The sequence below is a fragment of the Ranitomeya variabilis genome, chromosome 2, assembly GCF_051348905.1.
Source record: "Ranitomeya variabilis isolate aRanVar5 chromosome 2, aRanVar5.hap1, whole genome shotgun sequence".
Classification (NCBI taxonomy): domain Eukaryota; kingdom Metazoa; phylum Chordata; class Amphibia; order Anura; family Dendrobatidae; genus Ranitomeya; species Ranitomeya variabilis.
Genome location: NC_135233.1, coordinates 1094078195 through 1094098894, shown reverse-complemented (window position 1 = coordinate 1094098894; position 20700 = coordinate 1094078195). Strand labels below are relative to the sequence as shown.

The window sequence follows — 20700 nt, the reverse complement described above, 5'->3', positions numbered from 1 at the left end:
CTGATTGAACAAATCTTAGACTTGGAGTCTTCTTCTCACAGCAATTCTGTGTTGTAATCACCTGGTCACTGCAGGTTGTCCCTACTTCAATGGAGGTTGACGTGTTAGCTCTCTCTCTGCTTCCCCTGTTTTAATTAATTTATCTTTCCCCAGCTACAATTAATTCCATATGTCCAATATGAGTGTGATATGTCCCCTGTCCAGAGATTTATTTTGGATTTTAAATTTTCTCTATGATATGGAGGAGTGTATATATACATATCGATAATCTGCGGAACATAAGGACGACAGCCAGTGTGCATAAAATAATGATAATGGAACGGCACCCTATAGCCACACGAGTGCATCCTGTGCCCTACCTCATCCAGAGCAGGAACTCCAACACGTAATATCCCACAAAACAATCCCAAAACCAGTTGGTCTTGGAGGACGGAGGCTGCAGAGAAGCGACATCACAAGTTATAAGACTGTGCAACAATACATTAGATCTCCATACAGCATGATTAAAAATCTCTTCTATATACTTTTTCTTGCCTTTTAATGATTTTCAGTTCTTGTACATGACTTATACTCTAGTTACAGCCAAAGCTGCACTCAGAAGCATTACACAGCGCAAAATGCAACACGGCAGGAAATGCAGAATGGAAGACACTGAATAAATAGTGAGAATCAGGAGAGGACGAGTGAAGACTGGAACAGAAGAGAAAGCGCACAGCATTATAACCCTGGCTCTGCCGGAAGATGGTGATCACTGCGAGACATCCACAGATAGAGGAGGACAGGGACGACGGAGGAGGAGGACAGGGAATCTATCAGAGAGCAGCGCGGATACACAAGCGAACACTGATACCTTGTCTGTAGGGTCCTGATAAAAGAGGCTGACGCTCTCAGTGTGGGGAAACCAGAAGAAGCGGAAATATTCCGAAGAGTTTAAGTGTATGTCAAGATTGTCTAAAGTCTGCAACCAGAAGATATAAATTGTTACACGAGGTTATAATCTTGTATATAGGAGCAGTATTATAGTAGTTATATTCTTGTACATAGGAGCAGTATTATATTAGTTATATTCTTGTACATAGGGGCAGTATTATAGTAGGTATATTCTTGTATAGAGGGGCAGTATTATAGTAGTTTTATTCTTGTACATTGGGACAGTATTATAGTAGTTATATTCTTGTATATAGGAGCAGTATTATAGTAGTTATATTCTTATACATAGGGGGCAGTATTATAGTAGTTATATTCTTGTACATAGGAGCAGTATTATAGTAGTTATATTCTTGTACATAGGAGCAGTATTATAGTAGTTATATTCTTGTACATAGGGGCAGTATTATAGTAGTTATATTCTTGTATATAGAGGCAGGATTATAGTAGTTATATTCTTGTACATAGGGGGCAGTATTATAGTAGTTATATTCTTGTACATAGGAGCAGTATTATAGTAGTTATATTCTTGTACATAGGAGCAGTATTATAGTAGTTATATTCTTGTACATAGGGGCAGTATTATAGTAGTTATATTCTTGTATATAGAGGCAGGATTATAGTAGTTATATTCTTGTACATAGGGGGCAGTATTATAGTACTTATATTCTTGTACATAGGGGCAGTATTATAGTAGTTATATTCTTGTACATAGGAGCAGTATTATAGTATTTACTGTATATTCTTGTATATAGGAGCAGTATTATAGTAGTTATATTCTTGCACATAGGGGCAGTATTATAGTAGTCATATTCTTGTACATAGGAGCAGTACTATAGTAGTTATATTCTTGTACATAGGGGCAGTATTATAGTAGTTACTGTATATTCTTGTATATAGGAGCAGTATTATAGTAGTTATATTCTTGTACATAGGGGCAGTATTACAGTAGTTATATTCTTGTATATAGGAGCAGTATTATAGTAGTTATATTCTTGTACATAGGAGCAGTATTATAGTAGTTATATTCTTGTATATAGGAGCAGTATGATAGTAGTTAAATTCTTGTACATAGGGGCAGTATTACAGTAGTTATATTCTTGTATATAGGAGCAGTATTATAGTAGTTATATTCTTGTACATAGGGGCAGTATGATAGTAGTTATATTCTTGTGTATAGGGGCAGTATTATAGTAGCTATATTCTTGCATATAGGGGCAGTATTATAGTTGTTATATTCTTGTATATAGGAGCAGTATTATAGAAGTTATATTCTTGTACATTGGGTCAGTATTATAGTAGTTATATTCTTGTACATAGGGGCAGTATTATAGTAGTTATATTCTTGTACATAGGGGGCAGTATTATAGTAGTTATATTCTTGTACATAGGAGCAGTATTATAGTTGTTATATTCTTGTACATAGGGGCAGTATTATAGTTGTTATATTCTTGTATATAGGAGCAGTATTATAGTAGTTATATTCTTGTACATTGGGGCAGTGTTATAGCAGTTATATTCTTGTATATGGGTGTGATTGTGGGATATGTTATGTGGGTATCATTTTGTGTATATTTATATTTTACTTATTTTCATGGTGTTCTCTTGTAGGATGAGTTGTTATTTGCTATCTGATATTCTCCCCACAGTCCTGTACTGTTATCTCTCCACAGGGTCAGTGAATAATGTTGTTTGCTAATTATGCTAATGACATGTTGACCTAGCTTGTTGAAAAAATAAGCCCCTGCGACCCACCCCCCCTAACCTGTGAATGAGGAGAGGGACTTGTAAATATCAGGGAGGTGAGACACAGATCAGTCTTGTGTGGAATGAGGTGAACACCGCACGTCAGAGAGAAGGGGAAGCATATGGACCATTTTTTATCCTCTGTCTGCTGGATTGTTGGACTTTTATCCTGTTACTGAACTGCATTCGTGTTCTGGACTATTTTATCCTTTGTGTGGTGGCTTATATGGACCTTTCGTGTTTTTGCCTAAACAAAGGTTCTGGAATTGTTCACTATTCTCTTGCTCTGTTGATTGGGTGATACCCGAGAAGGACCCTGTGACAACTGGTGTCAAGCAGTGGGATCAACGGAGCATAACCTAATGGAGAACCACACACAGAGTGAGTACAGCAACTGGACTGTATGCAAATTACAGGAGAGAGCCAGAGACTTGGGCCTGAACTACCAGGGACTGACTAAAGAGGCCTTAATTGATCTACTGGTGGGTGCTAACCAGACCACCTCCTCCCATATGTCTGAAGGACAAGCGCAGGAGACAGGGATCCCCACCCCAAAAAGCCAGTGGGTGGTGTGGTATAAAGAAGAGATGGCGGTTCTGGGCCCAGGCGTCTCTCAGGAGTACAAGTAGGAGGCTGCCCGCCGGGCACAGCGGAGACAAGAAGCAATGGAGCTTGAAAGAGGGAGTAATGCAATGTGGAATGTAAACCCAACGATCCGGGAGCCTGTACGGATCACCCGGACAGAGTTTAAGCCATTTGATGAGGCTTCTGGAGATGTGGAGGGGTTCTTCAAGGACTTTGAGCAGCAGTGTGCTGTGATGGAGGTGCCCCACTCTGGCTGGATGCGTTTGTTAGTGGGACTCCTGAACGGTAGCCTGGCGGAGGCTTACCGAACCATTGACTCCCAGCGGAACCAGGATTATAACATTGTAAAGCGGACTATCCTGGATTACCATGCTATCACCCCAGACTCATATAGGGCCAAGTTCCGAGACCTCCCATGCACTACGGGGGGATCGTTTAGGATGCATGCACATGCAGCGCCCCAGAGTCCTGGTCGTTGCAGTAATGTTGTTCTTCCACCCACCAGGGGGGAGCAATATTACGTCTGGAGGCAATAAAGGAGATCTTCTGTCCAGGTAGCACAACCACACACAACACGCTTCACACTCCAGCCACCAGGGGGAGCAAAGGGTTCTATCTACTAGGCCTCTCCTCACAGTTAGGTAAAACTGGGGGTTGGAGGGAAAGTTAGGGAGTTCCTGGCTGGGGACCGAGACGAAAAGGTCTCCAGACCGAGCTGGCTGGAGAGAGTTCCAGTCAGATCCAGACTGTGGTCTGAGGAGGACAAGGTTCTGGAATTGTTCACTATTCTCTTGCTCTGTTGATTGTGTGATTGTGTGGGCAGTATTATAGTAGTTATATTCTTATACATAGGAGCAGTATTATAGTAGTTATATTCTTGTACATAGGGGGCAGTATTATAGTAGTTATATTCTTGTACATAGGAGCAGTATTATAGTAGTTATATTCTTGTATATAGCAGTATTATAGTAGTCATATTCTTGTACATAGTAGCAGTATTATAGTAGTTATATTCTTGTACATAGGAGCAGTATTATAGTAGTTATATTCTTGTATATAGCAGTATTATAGTAGTCATATTCTTGTACATAGGAGCAGTATTATAGTAGTTATATTCTTGTATATAGGAGCAGTATTACAGTAGTTATATTCTTGTATATAGGAGCAGTATTATAGTAGTTATATTCTTGTACATAGGGGCAGTATTATAGTAGTTATATTCTTGTACATGGAGACAGTATTTTAGTAGTTATATTCTTGAACATCGGAGGCAGTATTATAGTAGTTATATTCTTGTACATAGGGGCTGTATTATAGTAGTTATATTCTTGTCCATAGGGGCAGTATTATAGTAGTTATATTCTTCAACATAGGGGCAGTATTATAGTAGTTATATTCTTGTACATGGAGACAGTATTTTAGTAGTTATATTCTTGAACATCGGAGGCAGTATTATAGTAGTTATATTCTTGTACATAGGGGCTGTATTATAGTAGTTATATTCTTGTCCATAGGGGCAGTATTATAGTAGTTATATTCTTGTACTAAGGAGCAGTATTATAGTAGTTATATTCTTGTACATAGGGGGCAGTATTATAGTAGTTATATTCTTGTACATAGGAGCAGTATTATAGTAGTTATATTCATGAACATAGTTGCAGTATTATAGTAGTTATTTTCTTTTACATGGGGACAGTATTATAGTAGTTATATTCTTGTACATAGGAGCTGTGTTATAGTAGTTATATTCTTGTACATAGTAGCAGTATTATAGTAGTTATATTCTTGTATATAGGAGCAGTATTACAGTAGTTATATTCTTGTATATAGGAGCAGTATTATAGTAGTTATATTCTTCAACATAGGGGCAGTATTATAGTAGTTATATTCTTGTACATGGAGACAGTATTTTAGTAGTTATATTCTTGAACATCGGAGGCAGTATTATAGTAGTTATATTCTTGTACATAGGGGCTGTATTATAGTAGTTATATTCTTGTCCATAGGGGCAGTATTATAGTAGTTATATTCTTGTACTAAGGAGCAGTATTATAGTAGTTATATTCTTGTACATAGGGGGCAGTATTATAGTAGTTATATTCTTGTACATAGGAGCAGTATTATAGTAGTTATATTCTTGAACATAGTTGCAGTATTATAGTAGTTATTTTCTTATACATGGGGACAGTATTATAGTAGTTATATTCTTGTACATAGGGGGCAGTATTATAGTAGTTATATTCTTGTACATAGGAGCAGTATTATAGTAGTTATATTCTTGAACATAGTTGCAGTATTATAGTAGTTATTTTCTTGTACATGGGGACAGTATTATAGTAGTTATATTCTTGTATATAGCAGTATTATAGTAGTCATATTCTTGTACATAGGAGCAGCATTATAGTAGTTATATTCTTGAACATAGTTGCAGTATTATAGTAGTTATTTTCTTGTAAATAGGAGCTGTGTTATAGTAGTTATATTCTTGTACATAGTAGCAGTATTATAGTAGTTATATTTTTGTATATAGGAGCAGTATTATAGTAGTTATATTCTTGTATATAGGAGCAGTATTATAGTAGTTATATTCCTGTACATAGGGGCAGTATTATAGTAGTTATATTCTTGTACATAGGGGCAGTATTATAGTAGTTATATTCTTCAACATAGGGGGCAGCATTATAGTAGTTATATTCTTGTACTTAGGGGGCAGTATTATAGTAGTTATATTCTTGTATATAGGGGCGGTATAATAGTAGTTATATTCTTGTACATAGGGGGCAGCATTATAGTAGTTATATTCTTTTACATAGGGGCAGTATTATAGTAGTTATATTCTTGTACATAGGAGCAGTATTATAGTAGTTATATTCTTGTATATAGCAGTATTATAGTAGTTATATTCTTGTACATAGGGGCAGCATTATAGTAGTTATATTCTTGTACATAGGAGCAGTATTATAGTAGTTATATTCTTGTACATAGGGGCAGTATTATAGTAGTTATATTCTTGTATATAGGGGCAGTATTATAGTAGTTATATTGTTGTACATAGGGGCAGTATTATAGTAGTTATATTCTTGTATATAGGGGCAGTATTATAGTAGTTATATTCTTGTACATAGGGGCAGTATTATAGTAATTATATTCTTGTACATAGGGGCAGTATTATAGTAGTTATATTCTTGTACATAGGAGCAGTATTATAGTAGTTATATTCTTGTACATAGGGGGCAGCATTATAGTAGTTATATTCTTGTACTTAGGGGCAGTATTATAGTAGTTATATTCTTGTACATAGGGGCAGTATTATAGTAGTTATATTCTTGTATATAGGGGCAGTATTATAGTAGTTATATTCATGTACATAGGAGTAGTATTATAGTAGTTATATTCTTGTACATAGGGGCAGTATTATAGTAGTTATATTCATGTATATAGGGGCAGTATTATAGTAGTTATATTCTTGTACATAGGAGTAGTATTATAGTAGTTATATTCTTGTACATAGGGGCAGTATTATAGTAGTTATATTCTTGTACATAGGGGCAGGATTATAGTAGTTATATTGTACATAGGAGCAGTATTATAGTAGTTATATTCTTGTACATAGGAGCAGTATTATAGTAATTATATTCTTGTACATAGGGGCAGTATTATAGTAGTTATATTCTTGTACATAAGAGCAGTATTATAGTAGTTATATTCTTGTACATAGGAGCAGTATTATAGTAGTTATATTCTTGTAAATAGGGGCAGTATTATAGTAGTTATATTCTTGTACATAGGGGGCAGTATTATAGTAGTTATATTCTTGTACATAGGGGCAGTATTATAGTAGTTATATTCTTGTATATAGGGGCAGTATTATAGTAGTTATATTTATGTACATAGGAGTAGTATTATAGTAGTTATATTCTTGTACATAGGGGCAGTATTATAGTAGTTATATTCATGTACATAGGAGCAGTATTATAGTAGTTATATTCATGTACATAGGGAGCAGTATTATAGTAGTTATATTCTTGTAGAAAGGGGCAGTATTATAGTAGTTATATTCTTGTACATAGGGGCAGTATTATAGTAGTTATATTCTTGTACATAGGGGCAGTATTATAGTAGTTCTATTCTTGTACTTAGGGGCAGTATTATAGTAGTTATATTCTTGTACATAGGGGGCAGTATTATAGTAGTTATATTCTTGTACATAGGGGGCAGCATTATAGTAGTTATATTGTTGTACTTAGGGGCAGTATTATAGTAGTTATATTTTTGTACTTAGGGGCAGTATTATAGTAGTTATATTCTTGTACTTAGGGGCAGTATTATAGTAGTTATATTCTTGTACCTAGGGGGCAGTATTATAGTAGTTATATTTTTGTACATAGGGGCAGTATTATAGTAGTTATATTCCTGTACATAGGAGCAGTATTATAGTAGTTATATTCTTGTACATAGCGGCAGTATTATAGTAGTAATATTCGTGTACATAGGGGCAGTATTATAGTAGTTATATTCTTGTACTTAGGGGCAGTATTATAGTAGTTATATTCTTGTACATAGCGGCAGTATTATAGTAGTAATATTCGTGTACATAGGGGCAGTATTATAGTAGTTATATTCTTGTACATAGGGGGCAGTATTATAGTAGTTATATTCTTGTACATAGGGGGCAGCATTATAGTAGTTATATTGTTGTACTTAGGGGCAGTATTATAGTAGTTATATTTTTGTACTTAGGGGCAGTATTATAGTAGTTATATTCTTGTACTTAGGGGCAGTATTATAGTAGTTATATTCTTGTACCTAGGGGGCAGTATTATAGTAGTTATATTTTTGTACATAGGGGCAGTATTATAGTAGTTATATTCCTGTACATAGGAGCAGTATTATAGTAGTTATATTCTTGTACATAGCGGCAGTATTATAGTAGTAATATTCGTGTACATAGGGGCAGTATTATAGTAGTTATATTCTTGTACTTAGGGGCAGTATTATAGTAGTTATATTCTTGTACATAGCGGCAGTATTATAGTAGTAATATTCGTGTACATAGGGGCAGTATTATAGTAGTTATATTCTTGTACTTAGGGGCAGTATTATAGTAGTTATATTCTTGTACCTAGGGGGCAGTATTATAGTAGTTATATTCTTGTTGATATAAAATACATAGGAAATATGGAATATTGTATTAGTAGAATAACAAGATAGACTTGAGTTACATGCCAGCTCCAGTTATGTAACTGAAGCTCTTTCATTAGAAATCTTAATACTGCATACTGTCATGTACAATATATAATGTGGATAAATACATCTATGCTAATAATTTAGTATCCATCAGCATTAATTCTGATAATGCAGGATGTCAGTAATGGGGGATGGGTAATGTATGGAGACGCTGCAGGCGGCCGTTAAATGCTTCCTATATGTTCAGCCATACCGATACATCTCCTTCAAGGAAAAGAGCATCTGTCCGTCTCTTCTTTAGGTTACTATACATTTGCTCGGCATCTGTGTTCCCAGCGGGCAGCACATCACTATGGAGACTGACGATGTAATGCACGGAGATTTATAATGTCCGGATGATTTACAAGGATTCTGACAAATGTCTCGGCCATTTTATATATTGCCTCTTTGTTGACTTGTTGCTTATGGTTTAGATGCAGAAGAAGCAGATTTGTGACCACTTCTATGATTGTCGAGCACAGAAAGGGAATTATATTGATCTATTTGTTTGGTTAAACTGTCGAGTGGAAAAGAAACAAAAAAGAAAACAAACATTCCGGAGTTTTTGCATCACAATATTTGTATTTCATTTTTTTCTTAACTATTTTCTTTCGCTGCCAATTTCATTTTTGTACTTTTCCCCCCTCTTTCAAGAACCATAGCTGTTTTAGTTTTTTTTGTGGAGGGGTTTTTCTTCACCATGGAAATGATTCTGCAATCATCCACCACTGTTTCCTTCTATGGATGCACAGGCCTTTTTGATTTCCCAAGCTCACCAATATCCTCTTTTTTTGCAGAATGTACCAAACTGTTGATTATTTAGCCGCTCCTAACATTTCTGATGGATTTCTTTTTTTTTTCCAGCCTAATGGTCTGTTTCTCTTTCATTGATAGCTTCTTTTACCGCATGTTCTGGGTTCACAGCAACAGTTTTCAAATGCAAATGCCACACCTGAAATCAGCTCCAGACCTTTTACCTGCTTAATTGATGATGGATTAAAGAGGGTAAAGCTCATGCAGCACATTAATAAGCTTTTGGGATGAATGTCCAATTCTTTAGATTCCTTTAAAAGAGGCAGCTCCATATCAAACAGCTGTGATTCCTTAAATCTTACTCCACTCAGGATGCGAATACTCTCAGATTAAATTTGAGAGTCTGCATTTTAAGCCCAGAATGATTACAGAACTGGATCTGGAATATGTTTTGGTAAACAATTAAAATGCCAAAACTCGTGTCACTGTCCAAATTTTTCTGGACCTAGCTGTGTCGCTTGAAATACAGGAGTTGTGGCTATGGCAGAAAAAACAAAAGGTGAATCAAGTGTCCAGTTTTAGAGGGCATTCCCACTGCTATAACAGGCTACTAATATCCCTTTGATTTTTCCTGGAAGACTGTTATTCACACGGGGAAATAGGTAACTGTCACACACAGTGAAGGGAGACTAAGTGCAGCAAGAAGGGATAAGGGAAAGGGAACTAAACACTAAGGAAGGGGGCAGTGGAGACTTCTAGACAGATCTAACATCACCCTGTCTGCCCTATCATCCCTTTATAGGTTCTGCACCTATCGCCGAGCAGAATATCTAATCCCTGTCTGACCCTGGTGATAAGCCCTACTTCGGGAAGGACAGGATGAGTGCTAGTCAACCCTCACTACCACTAAAGACAGATAGGAGAAACAAAACAAGAAACATTTAGCTTGAGTAGACTCAAAGAGAAACACCGTCGTCCTTCAAACTCCAAAGAGGATGCTAGCTGACTTTTACAGTTCCAAGCCTCAACAGGGAAGTTCAAATAAAAAATATCACCTGCACCTCCCAGCAGGAAGTTGGGAGTTATAAACACCCAGATCTAGGTGTGACCATTAGAGCCGGGGGAGGAGGCCACTGGGTCCTAGCGTCAGGACCAAGCAGAAGTCTGCAAAGAAAACTGCTGAGGCCTTCTGCAGTTAGATGCAGTGCAACGGTCTGCAGCATTTGACACATCCGTGACAGTAACATGCTAAAAACTGCGAGTGTCCCTTCTGGTTCCTGTACAGACTAGAGATCGTGACCCTGCAGTCCCTAGTAGTTCCTGCGTGAGATGAGATAGTGCTAACTACAGACTAGGGGGTGTGTTATGGACTGGTAATTTAGGAGCGACATGCGACTAGCTCTGGGCAGGTGGTAACTATACAGACCGCAGTTCCTGATCTTAACACAACACTAGCAGTAGCCGTGGAATGTTCCTGTCACTCCCTGGACATCTCGTCACAGCCGGAGAACTAGCTACCCCTAAGGTAGAAAACAGAAAACTATCTTGCCTCAGAGAAAATCCCCAAAGGATAGGACAGCCCCCCACAAATATTAGCTGTGAGAGGAGAAAGAAATGACATACGTAGTATGAAACAAGATTTTAGCAAAGGAGGCCAATTCTAGCTAGATAGACAGTAAGGAAAGAAACACTGTGCGGTCAGTAATAAAAACTAGAAAAAGTCCACCGCAGAGATATGCAAAAATCTCCACACCTGACTAAAGGTGTGGAGGGCAAAATCTGCAGCCCAGAGCTTCCAGCTTAGCTAAATAGATCCATACTGATAAGCTGGACAAATGAGCAAAACATAGAATGTGCTGAACAATAAGTCCACTACAAGTGGACTGCAAAAGGACAAGCAAGGACTTAGCTTTGCTGAACGAGTCAGAGTGTCAGGGAAATCCAAGAGCCGTGCCTCCAGGCAGGAACAATTGGCAACTGGCATTGATTGAGGGAAAAAGCCAGACTAATATAGCCGAGCAGAAAGAAGATCAATGGATGCAGCTGCTGATGCTAAATCCAAGAAGCAGCTATACCACTCAAAACCACAGGAGGGAGCCCAAGAGCAGAATTCACAAAAGTACTACTTACAACCACCGGAGGGAGCCCAAGAGCGGAATTCACAACAGTACCCCCCCCTTGAGGAGGGGTCACCGAACCCTCACCAGAACCCCCAGGCCGATCAGGACGAGCCAAGTGAAAAGCACGAACCAAATCGGCGGCATGGACATCGGAGGCAACCACCCAAGAATTATCCTCCTGGCCATAACCCTTCCACTTGACAAGATACTGAAGCCTCCGCCTTGAAAAACGAGAATCCAAAATTTTTTCAACCACATATTCCAACTCCCCCTCAACCAACACCGGGGCAGGAGGATCCACAGAGGGAACCACATTGTGGATGGCAAAAGAGGCTGGAAGGGCCAAACGAAAAGACACTGGATTGATAATCTCAGAAATCTTATAAGGACCAATAAACCGAGGCTTGAACTTAGGGGAAGAAACCTTCATAGGAACATGACGAGAAGATAACCAGACTAAATCCCCCACACGAAGCCGAGGACCAACACACCGACGGCAGTTAGCAAAACGCTGAGCCTTCTCCTGAGACAACGTCAAATTGTCTACCACATGAGTCCAAATCTGCTGTAACCTGTCCATCACGGAATCAACACCAGCATAATCAGAAGGCTCAACCTGCCCTGAAGAAAAACGAGGATGGAAACCAAAATTACAAAAAAAAGGTGAAACCAAAGTAGCCGAACTGGCCCGATTATTAAGGGCAAACTCGGCCAACGGCAAGAAAGCCACCCAATCATCCTGATCAGCAGACACGAAGCATCTCAAATAGGTTTCCAAGGTTTAATTAGTTCGCTCAGTTTGGTCATTTGTCTGAGGATGGAACGCCGAAGAAAAAGACAAATTAATGCCCATCCTGGCACAAAAGGACCGACAAAACCTGGAAACAAACTGGGAACCTCTGTCAGAAACAATATTCTCCGGAATGCCATGCAAACGAACCACATGCTGAAAAAACAATGGAACCAAATCAGAGGAGGAAGGCAATTTAGGCAAAGGTACCAAATGGACCATCTTAGAGAACCGGTCACAAACCACCCAGATAACAGACATCCTCTGAGACACAGGAAGATCCGAAATAAAATCCATGGAAATATGCGTCCAGGGCCTCTCAGGGACAGGCAAAGGCAAAAGGAACCCACTAGCGCGGGAACAGCAAGGCTTAGCCCGGGCACAGGTCCCACAGGACTGCACAAAAGAACGCACATCCCGCGACAAGGAAGGCCACCAAAAGGACCTAGCAACCAAATCCCTGGTACCAAAAATCCCAGGATAACCGGCCAACACAGAACAATGGACCTCAGAAATTACCTTACTTGTCCATCTATCAGGAACAAACAGCTTCCCCACAGGACAGCGGTCAGGTTTATCAGCCTGAAATTCCTGAAGCACCCGCCGTAAATCAGGGGAGATGGCAGAAAGAATCACCCCTTCCCTAAGAATGCCAACCGGCTCAAGAACTCCAGGAGAATCAGGCAAAAAACTCCTAGAGAGGGCATCTGCCTTAACATTCTTAGATCCCGGAAGATATGAGACCACAAAATCGAAACGGGAGAAAAACAGGGACCATCGAGCCTGTCTAGGGTTCAGCCGCTTGGCCGACTCGAGGTAAATCAGATTCTTATGATCGGTCAAGACCACAACGCGATGCTTGGCTCCCTCAAGCCAATGTCGCCACTCCTCAAATGCCCACTTCATCGCCAACAACTCCCGATTGCCGACATCATAATTGCGTTCCGCAGGCGAAAACTTTCGGGAAAAGAAGGCACATGGTTTCATCAAGGAACCATCAGAGTTCCTCTGTGACAAAACGGCCCCTGCCCCAATCTCAGAAGCGTCAACCTCAACCTGAAAAGGAAGAGACACATCAGGCTGACGCAAGACCGGGGCAGAAGTAAATTGGCGCTTAAGCTCCTGAAAGGCCTCCAGAGCCTCAGAGGACCAATTTGCCACATCAGCGCCATTCTTCGTCAAATCGGTCAGGGGCTTAACCACACTAGAGAAGTTGGCAATGAAACGGCGATAAAAATTAGCAAAGCCCAAAAATTTCTGAAGGCTCTTCACAGATGTGGGTTGAACCCAGTCATGAATGGCTTGGACCTTAACAGGATCCATTTCTATAGACGAAGGAGAAAAAATAAACCCCAAAAAAGAGACCTTCTGGACCCCAAATAGGCACTTAGACCCCTTCACAAATAGAACATCATCACGAAGGATCTGGAATACCATCCTGACCTGCTTCACGTGAGACTCCCAATCATTGGAAAAAATCAAAATATCATCCAAATACACAATCAAGAATTTATCAAGATAATTGCGAAAAATATCATGCATGAAGGACTGAAATACAGAAGGAGCATTAGAAAGCCCGAAAGGCATCACCAGGTATTCAAAGTGGCCTTCGGGCGTATTAAATGCAGTTTTCCATTCGTCACCCTGTTTAATACGAACAAGATTATACGCCCCTCGAAGGTCAATCTTGGTAAACCAACTAGCCCCATTAATCCGAGCAAACAAATCAGAGAGCAAAGGTAAAGGGTATTGGAATTTGACCGTGATCTTATTAAGAAGGTGATAATCAATACAAGGTCTCAAGGAGCCATCCTTCTTGGCAACAAAAAAGAATCCTGCTCCCAATGGTGACGAAGATGGCCGAATATGCCCCTTCTCTAAAGACTCTTTAACATAGCTCCGCATAGCGGCATGCTCTGGCACAGACAGATTGAAGAGTCGGCCCTTAGGGAACTTACAGCCAGGAACCAAGTCGATAGCCCAATCACAGTCCCTATGAGGAGGAAGGGAACTGGACTTGGGCTCATCGAATACATCCTGGAAATCTGACAAAAATTCAGGAACATCAGAAGAGGGGGAAGAGGAAATTGACATTAAAGGAACGTCACTATGTACCCCTTGACAACCCCAACTAGTCACAGACATCGATTTCCAATCCAACACTGGATTGTGTACTTGTAACCATGGAAAACCCAGTACAACAACATCATGTAAATTATGCAACACCAGAAAACGACAATATTCCTGATGTGCTGGAGCCATGCACATAGTCAGCTGAGTCCAATACTGAGGTTTATTCTTGGCCAACGGTGTAGCATCAATACCCCTCAGAGGAATAGGGCTCTGCAAAGGCTGCAAAGAAAAACCACAGCGTCTGGCGAAATCTAAGTCCATCAAGTTCAGGGCAGCGCCTGAATCCACAAATGCCATGACAGAGAAAGATGACAATGAGCAAATCAGGGTCACAGACAGGAGAAACTTAGGCTGTACAGTACTAATGGTAACAGATCTAGCGACCCTCTTAATACGCTTAGGGCAATCAGAAATAGTATGAGCAGAATCACCACAGTAAAAACACAGCCCATTCTGACGTCTGTATCCCCTCTGTTCCGCTCTAGTCAGAATCCTATCACATTGCATAGGCTCAGGACTCTGTTCAGAGGACGCTGCCGTATGGTGCACCACTTTGCGCTCGCGCAGGAGCTGATCAATCTGAATGGCTAGGGACATAGATTCGCTCAAACCAACAGGCGTGGGGAACCCCACCATAACATCTTTAAGGGCTTCTGAAAGACCCTTTCTGAAAATTGCTGCCAGAGCATCCTCATTCCATTTAGTGAGCACAGACCATTTTCTAAATTTCTGGCAGTACAATTCTGCCGCTTCCTGACCCTGACACAGGGCCAAAAGTGTTTTCTCAGCATGCTCTACAGAGTTAGGTTCGTCATACAATAATCCGAGCGATTGAAAAAATGCATCTACATTAAGCAATGCCGGATCGCCTGACTCAAGGGAGAATGCCCAGTCCTGAGGGTCACCACGCAGCAGAGAAATAACTATTTTAACTTGCTGAGTGGGGTCACCAGAGGAACGGGGTTTCAGAGCAAAAAACAATTTGCAGTTATTCTTAAAGTTCAAAAACTTAGATCTATCCCCGTAAAACAAATCTGGAGTAGGAATCCTAGGCTCTAAGGCTGGAGTCTGAACAACATAATCTTGGATAATCTGAACTTTTGCAGCAAGCTGATCCACACGAGAAAACAAACCCTGAACATCCATGTCCGCGCCCAAATCCACCCAGAGATTAAGAGGAAGGAAAAAGACAAAACAGACTAAAGAAAAAAAAATGGCTCAGAACTCTTTTTCTTTTCCTTCTTTTGGGATGCATTCAACTCATTTTTGGCCAGTTGCACTGTTATGGACTGGTAATTTAGGAGCGACATGCGACTAGCTCTGAGCAGGTGGTAACTATACAGACCGCAGTTCCTGATCTTAACACAACACTAGCAGTAGCTGTGGAATGTTCCTGTCACTCCCTGGACATCTCGTCACAGCCGGAGAACTAGCTACCCCTAAGGTAGAAAACAGAAAGCTATCTTGCCTCAGAGAAAATCCCCAAAGGATAGGACAGCCCCCCACAAATATTGGCTGTGAGAGGAGAAGGAAATGACATACGTAGTATGAAACAAGATTTTAGCAAAGGAGGCCAATTCTAGCTAGATAGACAGTAAGGAAAGAAACACTGTGCGGTCAGTAATAAAAACTAGAAAAGTCCACCGCAGAGATATGCAAAAATCTCCACACCTGACTAAAGGTGTGGAGGGCAAAATCTGCAGCCCAGAGCTTCCAGCTTAGCTAAATAGATCCATACTGATAAGCTGGACAAATGAGCAAAACATAGAATGTGCTGAACAATAAAGTCCACAACAAGTGGACAGCAAAAGGACAAGCAAGGACTTACCTTTGCTGAGCGAGTCAGAGTGTCAGGGAAATCCAAGAGCCATGCCTCCAGGCAGGAACAATTGGCAACTGGCATTGATTGAGGGAAAAAGCCAGACTAATATAGCCGAGCAGAAAGAAGATCAATGGACGCAGCTGCTGATGCTAAATCCAAGAAGCAGCTATACCACTCAAAACCACAGGAGGGAGCCCAAGAGCAGAATTCACAAAAGTACTACTTACAACCACTGGAGGGAGCCCAAGAGCGGAATTCACAACGGGGTGGCAGCTAAGACCTATGCTGTCTGAAAGGCCATAGAGCGCTTCACGTTCCTCCTAAAGAGCGGAGGACAGAGAAGAGTGAAAATTACCTACAAAAGGGAAAGAGTGCTGAAAAAGAAAGAGATCCCAGACTAAGTAAAACACCATGAAATACGGGCAGATCTGAATCCTACTTAAATTCCTTCTGCAGATTCGGATTTTAGCTATTTAGGAGGTGTGGATTTTACAATAGCAAGAAGACAGATCTATAGGTAACCAACCAAAAATGATGTATGGTGCATACAGGGCCACGTACAGAACAATATGGATGTATAATCACTCAATGTGCTACACTTTAAAAAACAGTGATAAAGTGTGATAGCACAATATGTAGCACTGATATAATACCGCCATACAGTGCACAAATAACCCGTCCATATATGAAAAATGTGAAAGTTCTGCATTACAGGGGTGCACATAGGGCAGAGGAAGCTAAATTAAAGTTATACCCCCATATCAATTGTTCTTGTCTCTCCTTTTGCTTTTCTCCGTTTGGAAGAAAAAGTAGGTGCAACCATCAAGCCGATTTCCCCCATCTGAGACAGGTGTAACTTAAGAGGGTGCGCTGTACAGATGTACACCGACTACGAGTCTAGTTCTTCTCCATGAGCCCCAGTGCAGGCGCAGGAGCTGCACATAAGAGAGCACTATGCACAATGCCAGGCGGCTGCTAGAGGAATGTAAAGCCGTCATGTCTGGTGGCAAGGGTTCCTGCCATAGAGTCAACAGAAGAGTCTGAGTCAACAGATGAGTCTGGTGGAGCAGAGTAATGGTCGATGTCATGATGTTTGTGGACAAATGATGATGATGGGTTTGGGCTCAAAACTCCAACCCCAAACTTTTCCGATTACTTGGAAACCCAACATCAGTGCACAACCACACCAACGCTCTGGAACTGTGGTCCAAAATCCTACAAATCAGAAATAAAAGAAAATGAGTTGCATGTTTATGCCAATACTTCTCTGAAAGTCAATCTTTAAGCAGGTCATCTGCTATGTTGAGGGGTTCACATACTTTTCCAGATGCAATGTAGGTTTTATCTGCATAATGAAATATTGGACAAATTCTGATCTGAATAAAGCAAAAGCTGCCAGTGGATGTCAAAGAGAGAAAAGAAGAAGAAGTGAGAGATGTGCTGTGCGGAGGAAATGAAGAGCGGCTCCGGAGGACGGCATCTGCACGGCAAAGCCACTGCTCATTCAGAGACTTGAAGTTTAGTGTCCTTGCAGCACAATACAAGGTCATCAATCATGGGAATGGAGGCTCAGAGCTGACGGAAGCAGATCGGAACATTTTGGAAGTTTTTTTAGTTGTCCAATCTTCGAAAAAATGCACTTCTGACACTGGCCACAAGAACACAAGCAGTAGGGTGACACTTGTTTACTGTCACTAGTCAGCTTTGCTGTATAGAAAGGAACGTGATAAGCGGAGCCATTTCACGATCATTACAGCTTGGATAAGTGAATGACAGCCCTGTAACAGTATAACAACACGATACACACAGATACTTTGTGGACTTTTTGTGCTTGCTACATTGACCATACTTTGTGGACTTCTTATGCTTAGTACATTGTCCGTACTTTGCGGACTTTTTGTGCTTGGTACATTGACCATACTTTGTGGACTTTTTATTCTTGGTGCATTGACCATTCTTTGGACTTTTTGTTCTTGGTGCATTGACCATACTTTTCAGACTTTTTGTGCTTAGTACGTTGACCTTACTTTGTGGACTTTTTGTGCTTGGTGCATTGACCATACTTTGCGGACTTTTTATTCTTGGTGCATTGACCATACTTTGTGGACTTTTTATTCTTGGTGCATTGACCATACTTTTTGGACTTTTTATTCTTGGTGCGTTGACCATACTTTTTGGACTTTTTGTGCTTGGTGCATTGACCATACTTTGTGGACTTTTTGTTGTTGGTGCATTGACCTTACTTTGTGCACTTCTTATGCTTAGTACATTGACCATACTTTGTGGACTTCTTATGCTTAGTACATTGACCATACTTTGTGGACTTCTTATGCTTAGTACATTGACCATACTTTGTGGACTTTTTGTTCTTGGTGCATTGACCATACTTTGTGGACTTTTTGTTCTTGATGCATTGACCATTCTTTGGACTTTTTGTGCTTGGTGCATTGACCATACTTTGTGGACTTTTTGTGCTTGGTACATTGACCTTATTTTGTGGACTTTTTGTTCTTGATGCATTGACCATTCTTTGGACTTTTTTGTTCTTGGTGCATTGACCATACTTTGTGGACTTTTTATTCTTGGTGCATTGAACATACTTTGTGGACTTTTTGTTCTTGATGCATTGACCATTCTTTGTAGACTTTTTATGCTTGGTACATTGACCTTACTTTGTGGACTTTTTGTTCTTGGTGCATTGACCATACTTTGTGAACTCTTTGTTCTTGATGCATTGACCATTCTTTGTGGACTTTTTACTCTTGGTACATTGACCATACTTTGTGGACTTTTTGTTCTTGATGCATTGACCATACTTTGTGGACTTTTTGTGCTTGGTGCATTGACCATACTTTGTGGACTTTTTGTTCTTGATGCATTGACCATTCTTTGTGGACTTTTTGTTCTTGGTACATTGACTCTACTTGCCCCATGGTCTTCATACTCTTCTCAAGACGAGAGAATGCATTGTTGAAGCCCACCAAGTACCCCCTGTACCCAAGAAAGAAATATTATACACATGTTCTTCCTTAATTTTCCTCTTGACTCGACATATTCTCAAGATGACCAGCTTGGAAAAAGAAACACCTCCAGTTACTCGGCCAAGGGTGTCCTTCATGCCATATGTATCTGTGTAAGAACGTATCAAATAACAATTATTGGAAATTAAAATGTCTTTGGTCCAAAGCAATAGTAGGAAAAATTGCCATATGAGACTGTCCATAACCTCGGAGGGCTCGTGGCCCCTCTCCGGTAGCGGCTGACATCTACCCCTTCTGGGTCAGAGGTCGTGACGAGTCCTATCGATGCATCACCAAGCCCTACGGTGCCAACATCCCTTTAAGGCTGTGATGCAATCTTGACACCTTAAGAACACTTTTTTTTAACCCGAAGCACCCGCCGTAAATCAGGGGAGATAGCAGAAAGAATCACCCCTTCCCTAAGAATGCCAACCGGCTCAAGAACTCCAGGAGAATCAGGCAAGAAACTCCTAGAGAGGGCATCTGCCTTAACATTCTTAGATCCCGGAAGATATGAGACCACAAAATCGAAACGGGAGAAAAACAGGGACCATCGAGCCTGTCTAGGGTTCAGCCGCTTGGCCGACTCGAGGTAAATCAGATTCTTATGATCGGTCAAGACCACAACACGATGCTTGGCTCCCTCAAGCCAATGTCGCCACTCCTCAAATGCCCACTTCATCGCCAACAACTCCCGATTGCCGACATCATAATTGCGTTCCGCAGGCGAAAACTTTCGGGAAAAGAAGGCACATGGTTTCATCAAGGAACCATCAGAGTTCCTCTGTGACAAAACGGTACCTGCCCAATCTCAGAAGCGTCAACCTCAACCAGAAAAGGAAGAGGCACATCAGGCTGACGCAAGACCGGGGCAGAAGTAAATCGGCGCTTAAGCTCCTGAAAGGCCTCCAGAGCCTCAGAGGACCAATTTGCCACATCAGCGCCCTTCTTCGTCAAATCGGTCAGGGGCTTAACCACACTAGAGAAGTTGGCAATGAAACGGCGATAAAAATTAGCAAAGCCCAAAAATTTCTTAAGGCTCTTCACAGATGTGGGTTGAACCCAGTCATGAATGGCTTGGACCTTAACAGGATCCATTTCTATAGAATGGTCACCATGAGGGTCACCACGCAGCAGAGAAATAACTATTTTAACTTGCTGAGTGGGGTCACCAGAGGAACGGGGTTTCAGAGCAAAAAACAATTTGCAGTTATTCTTAAAGTTCAAAAACTTAGATCTATCCCCGTAAAACAAATCTGGAGTAGGAATCCTAGGCTCTAAGGCTGGAGTCTGAACAACATAATCTTGGATAATCTGAACTTTTGCAGCAAGCTGATCCACACGAGAAAACAAACCCTGAACATCCATGTCCGCGCCCAAATCCACCCAGAGATTAAGAGGAAGGAAAAAGACAAAACAGACTAAAGAAAAAAAAAATGGCTCAGAACTCTTTTTCTTTTCCTTCTTTTGGGATGCATTCAACTCATTTTTGGCCAGTTGCACTGTTATGGACTGGTAATTTAGGAGTGACATGCGACTAGCTCTGGGCAGGTGGTAACTATACAGACCGCAGTTCCT

The 20700-nt window shown here is 40.6% G+C and overlaps 1 protein-coding gene across 2 annotated transcripts in view; it reads right to left on the bottom strand.

Annotated features, from left to right (window-relative positions):
- LOC143808782 (L-gulonolactone oxidase-like) overlaps nt 1-20700 on the bottom strand; it is a 171579-nt gene that overhangs the window by 63506 nt on the left and 87373 nt on the right. For both annotated transcript variants that reach the window (XM_077291791.1, XM_077291792.1), the window contains exons 7-8: nt 851-958; nt 360-436 (exon numbers count right to left, since the gene is read on the bottom strand). In XM_077291791.1, coding sequence (XP_077147906.1) covers nt 360-436; nt 851-958 — 185 coding nt within the window. The remainder of the gene's footprint in view (nt 1-359; nt 437-850; nt 959-20700) is intronic.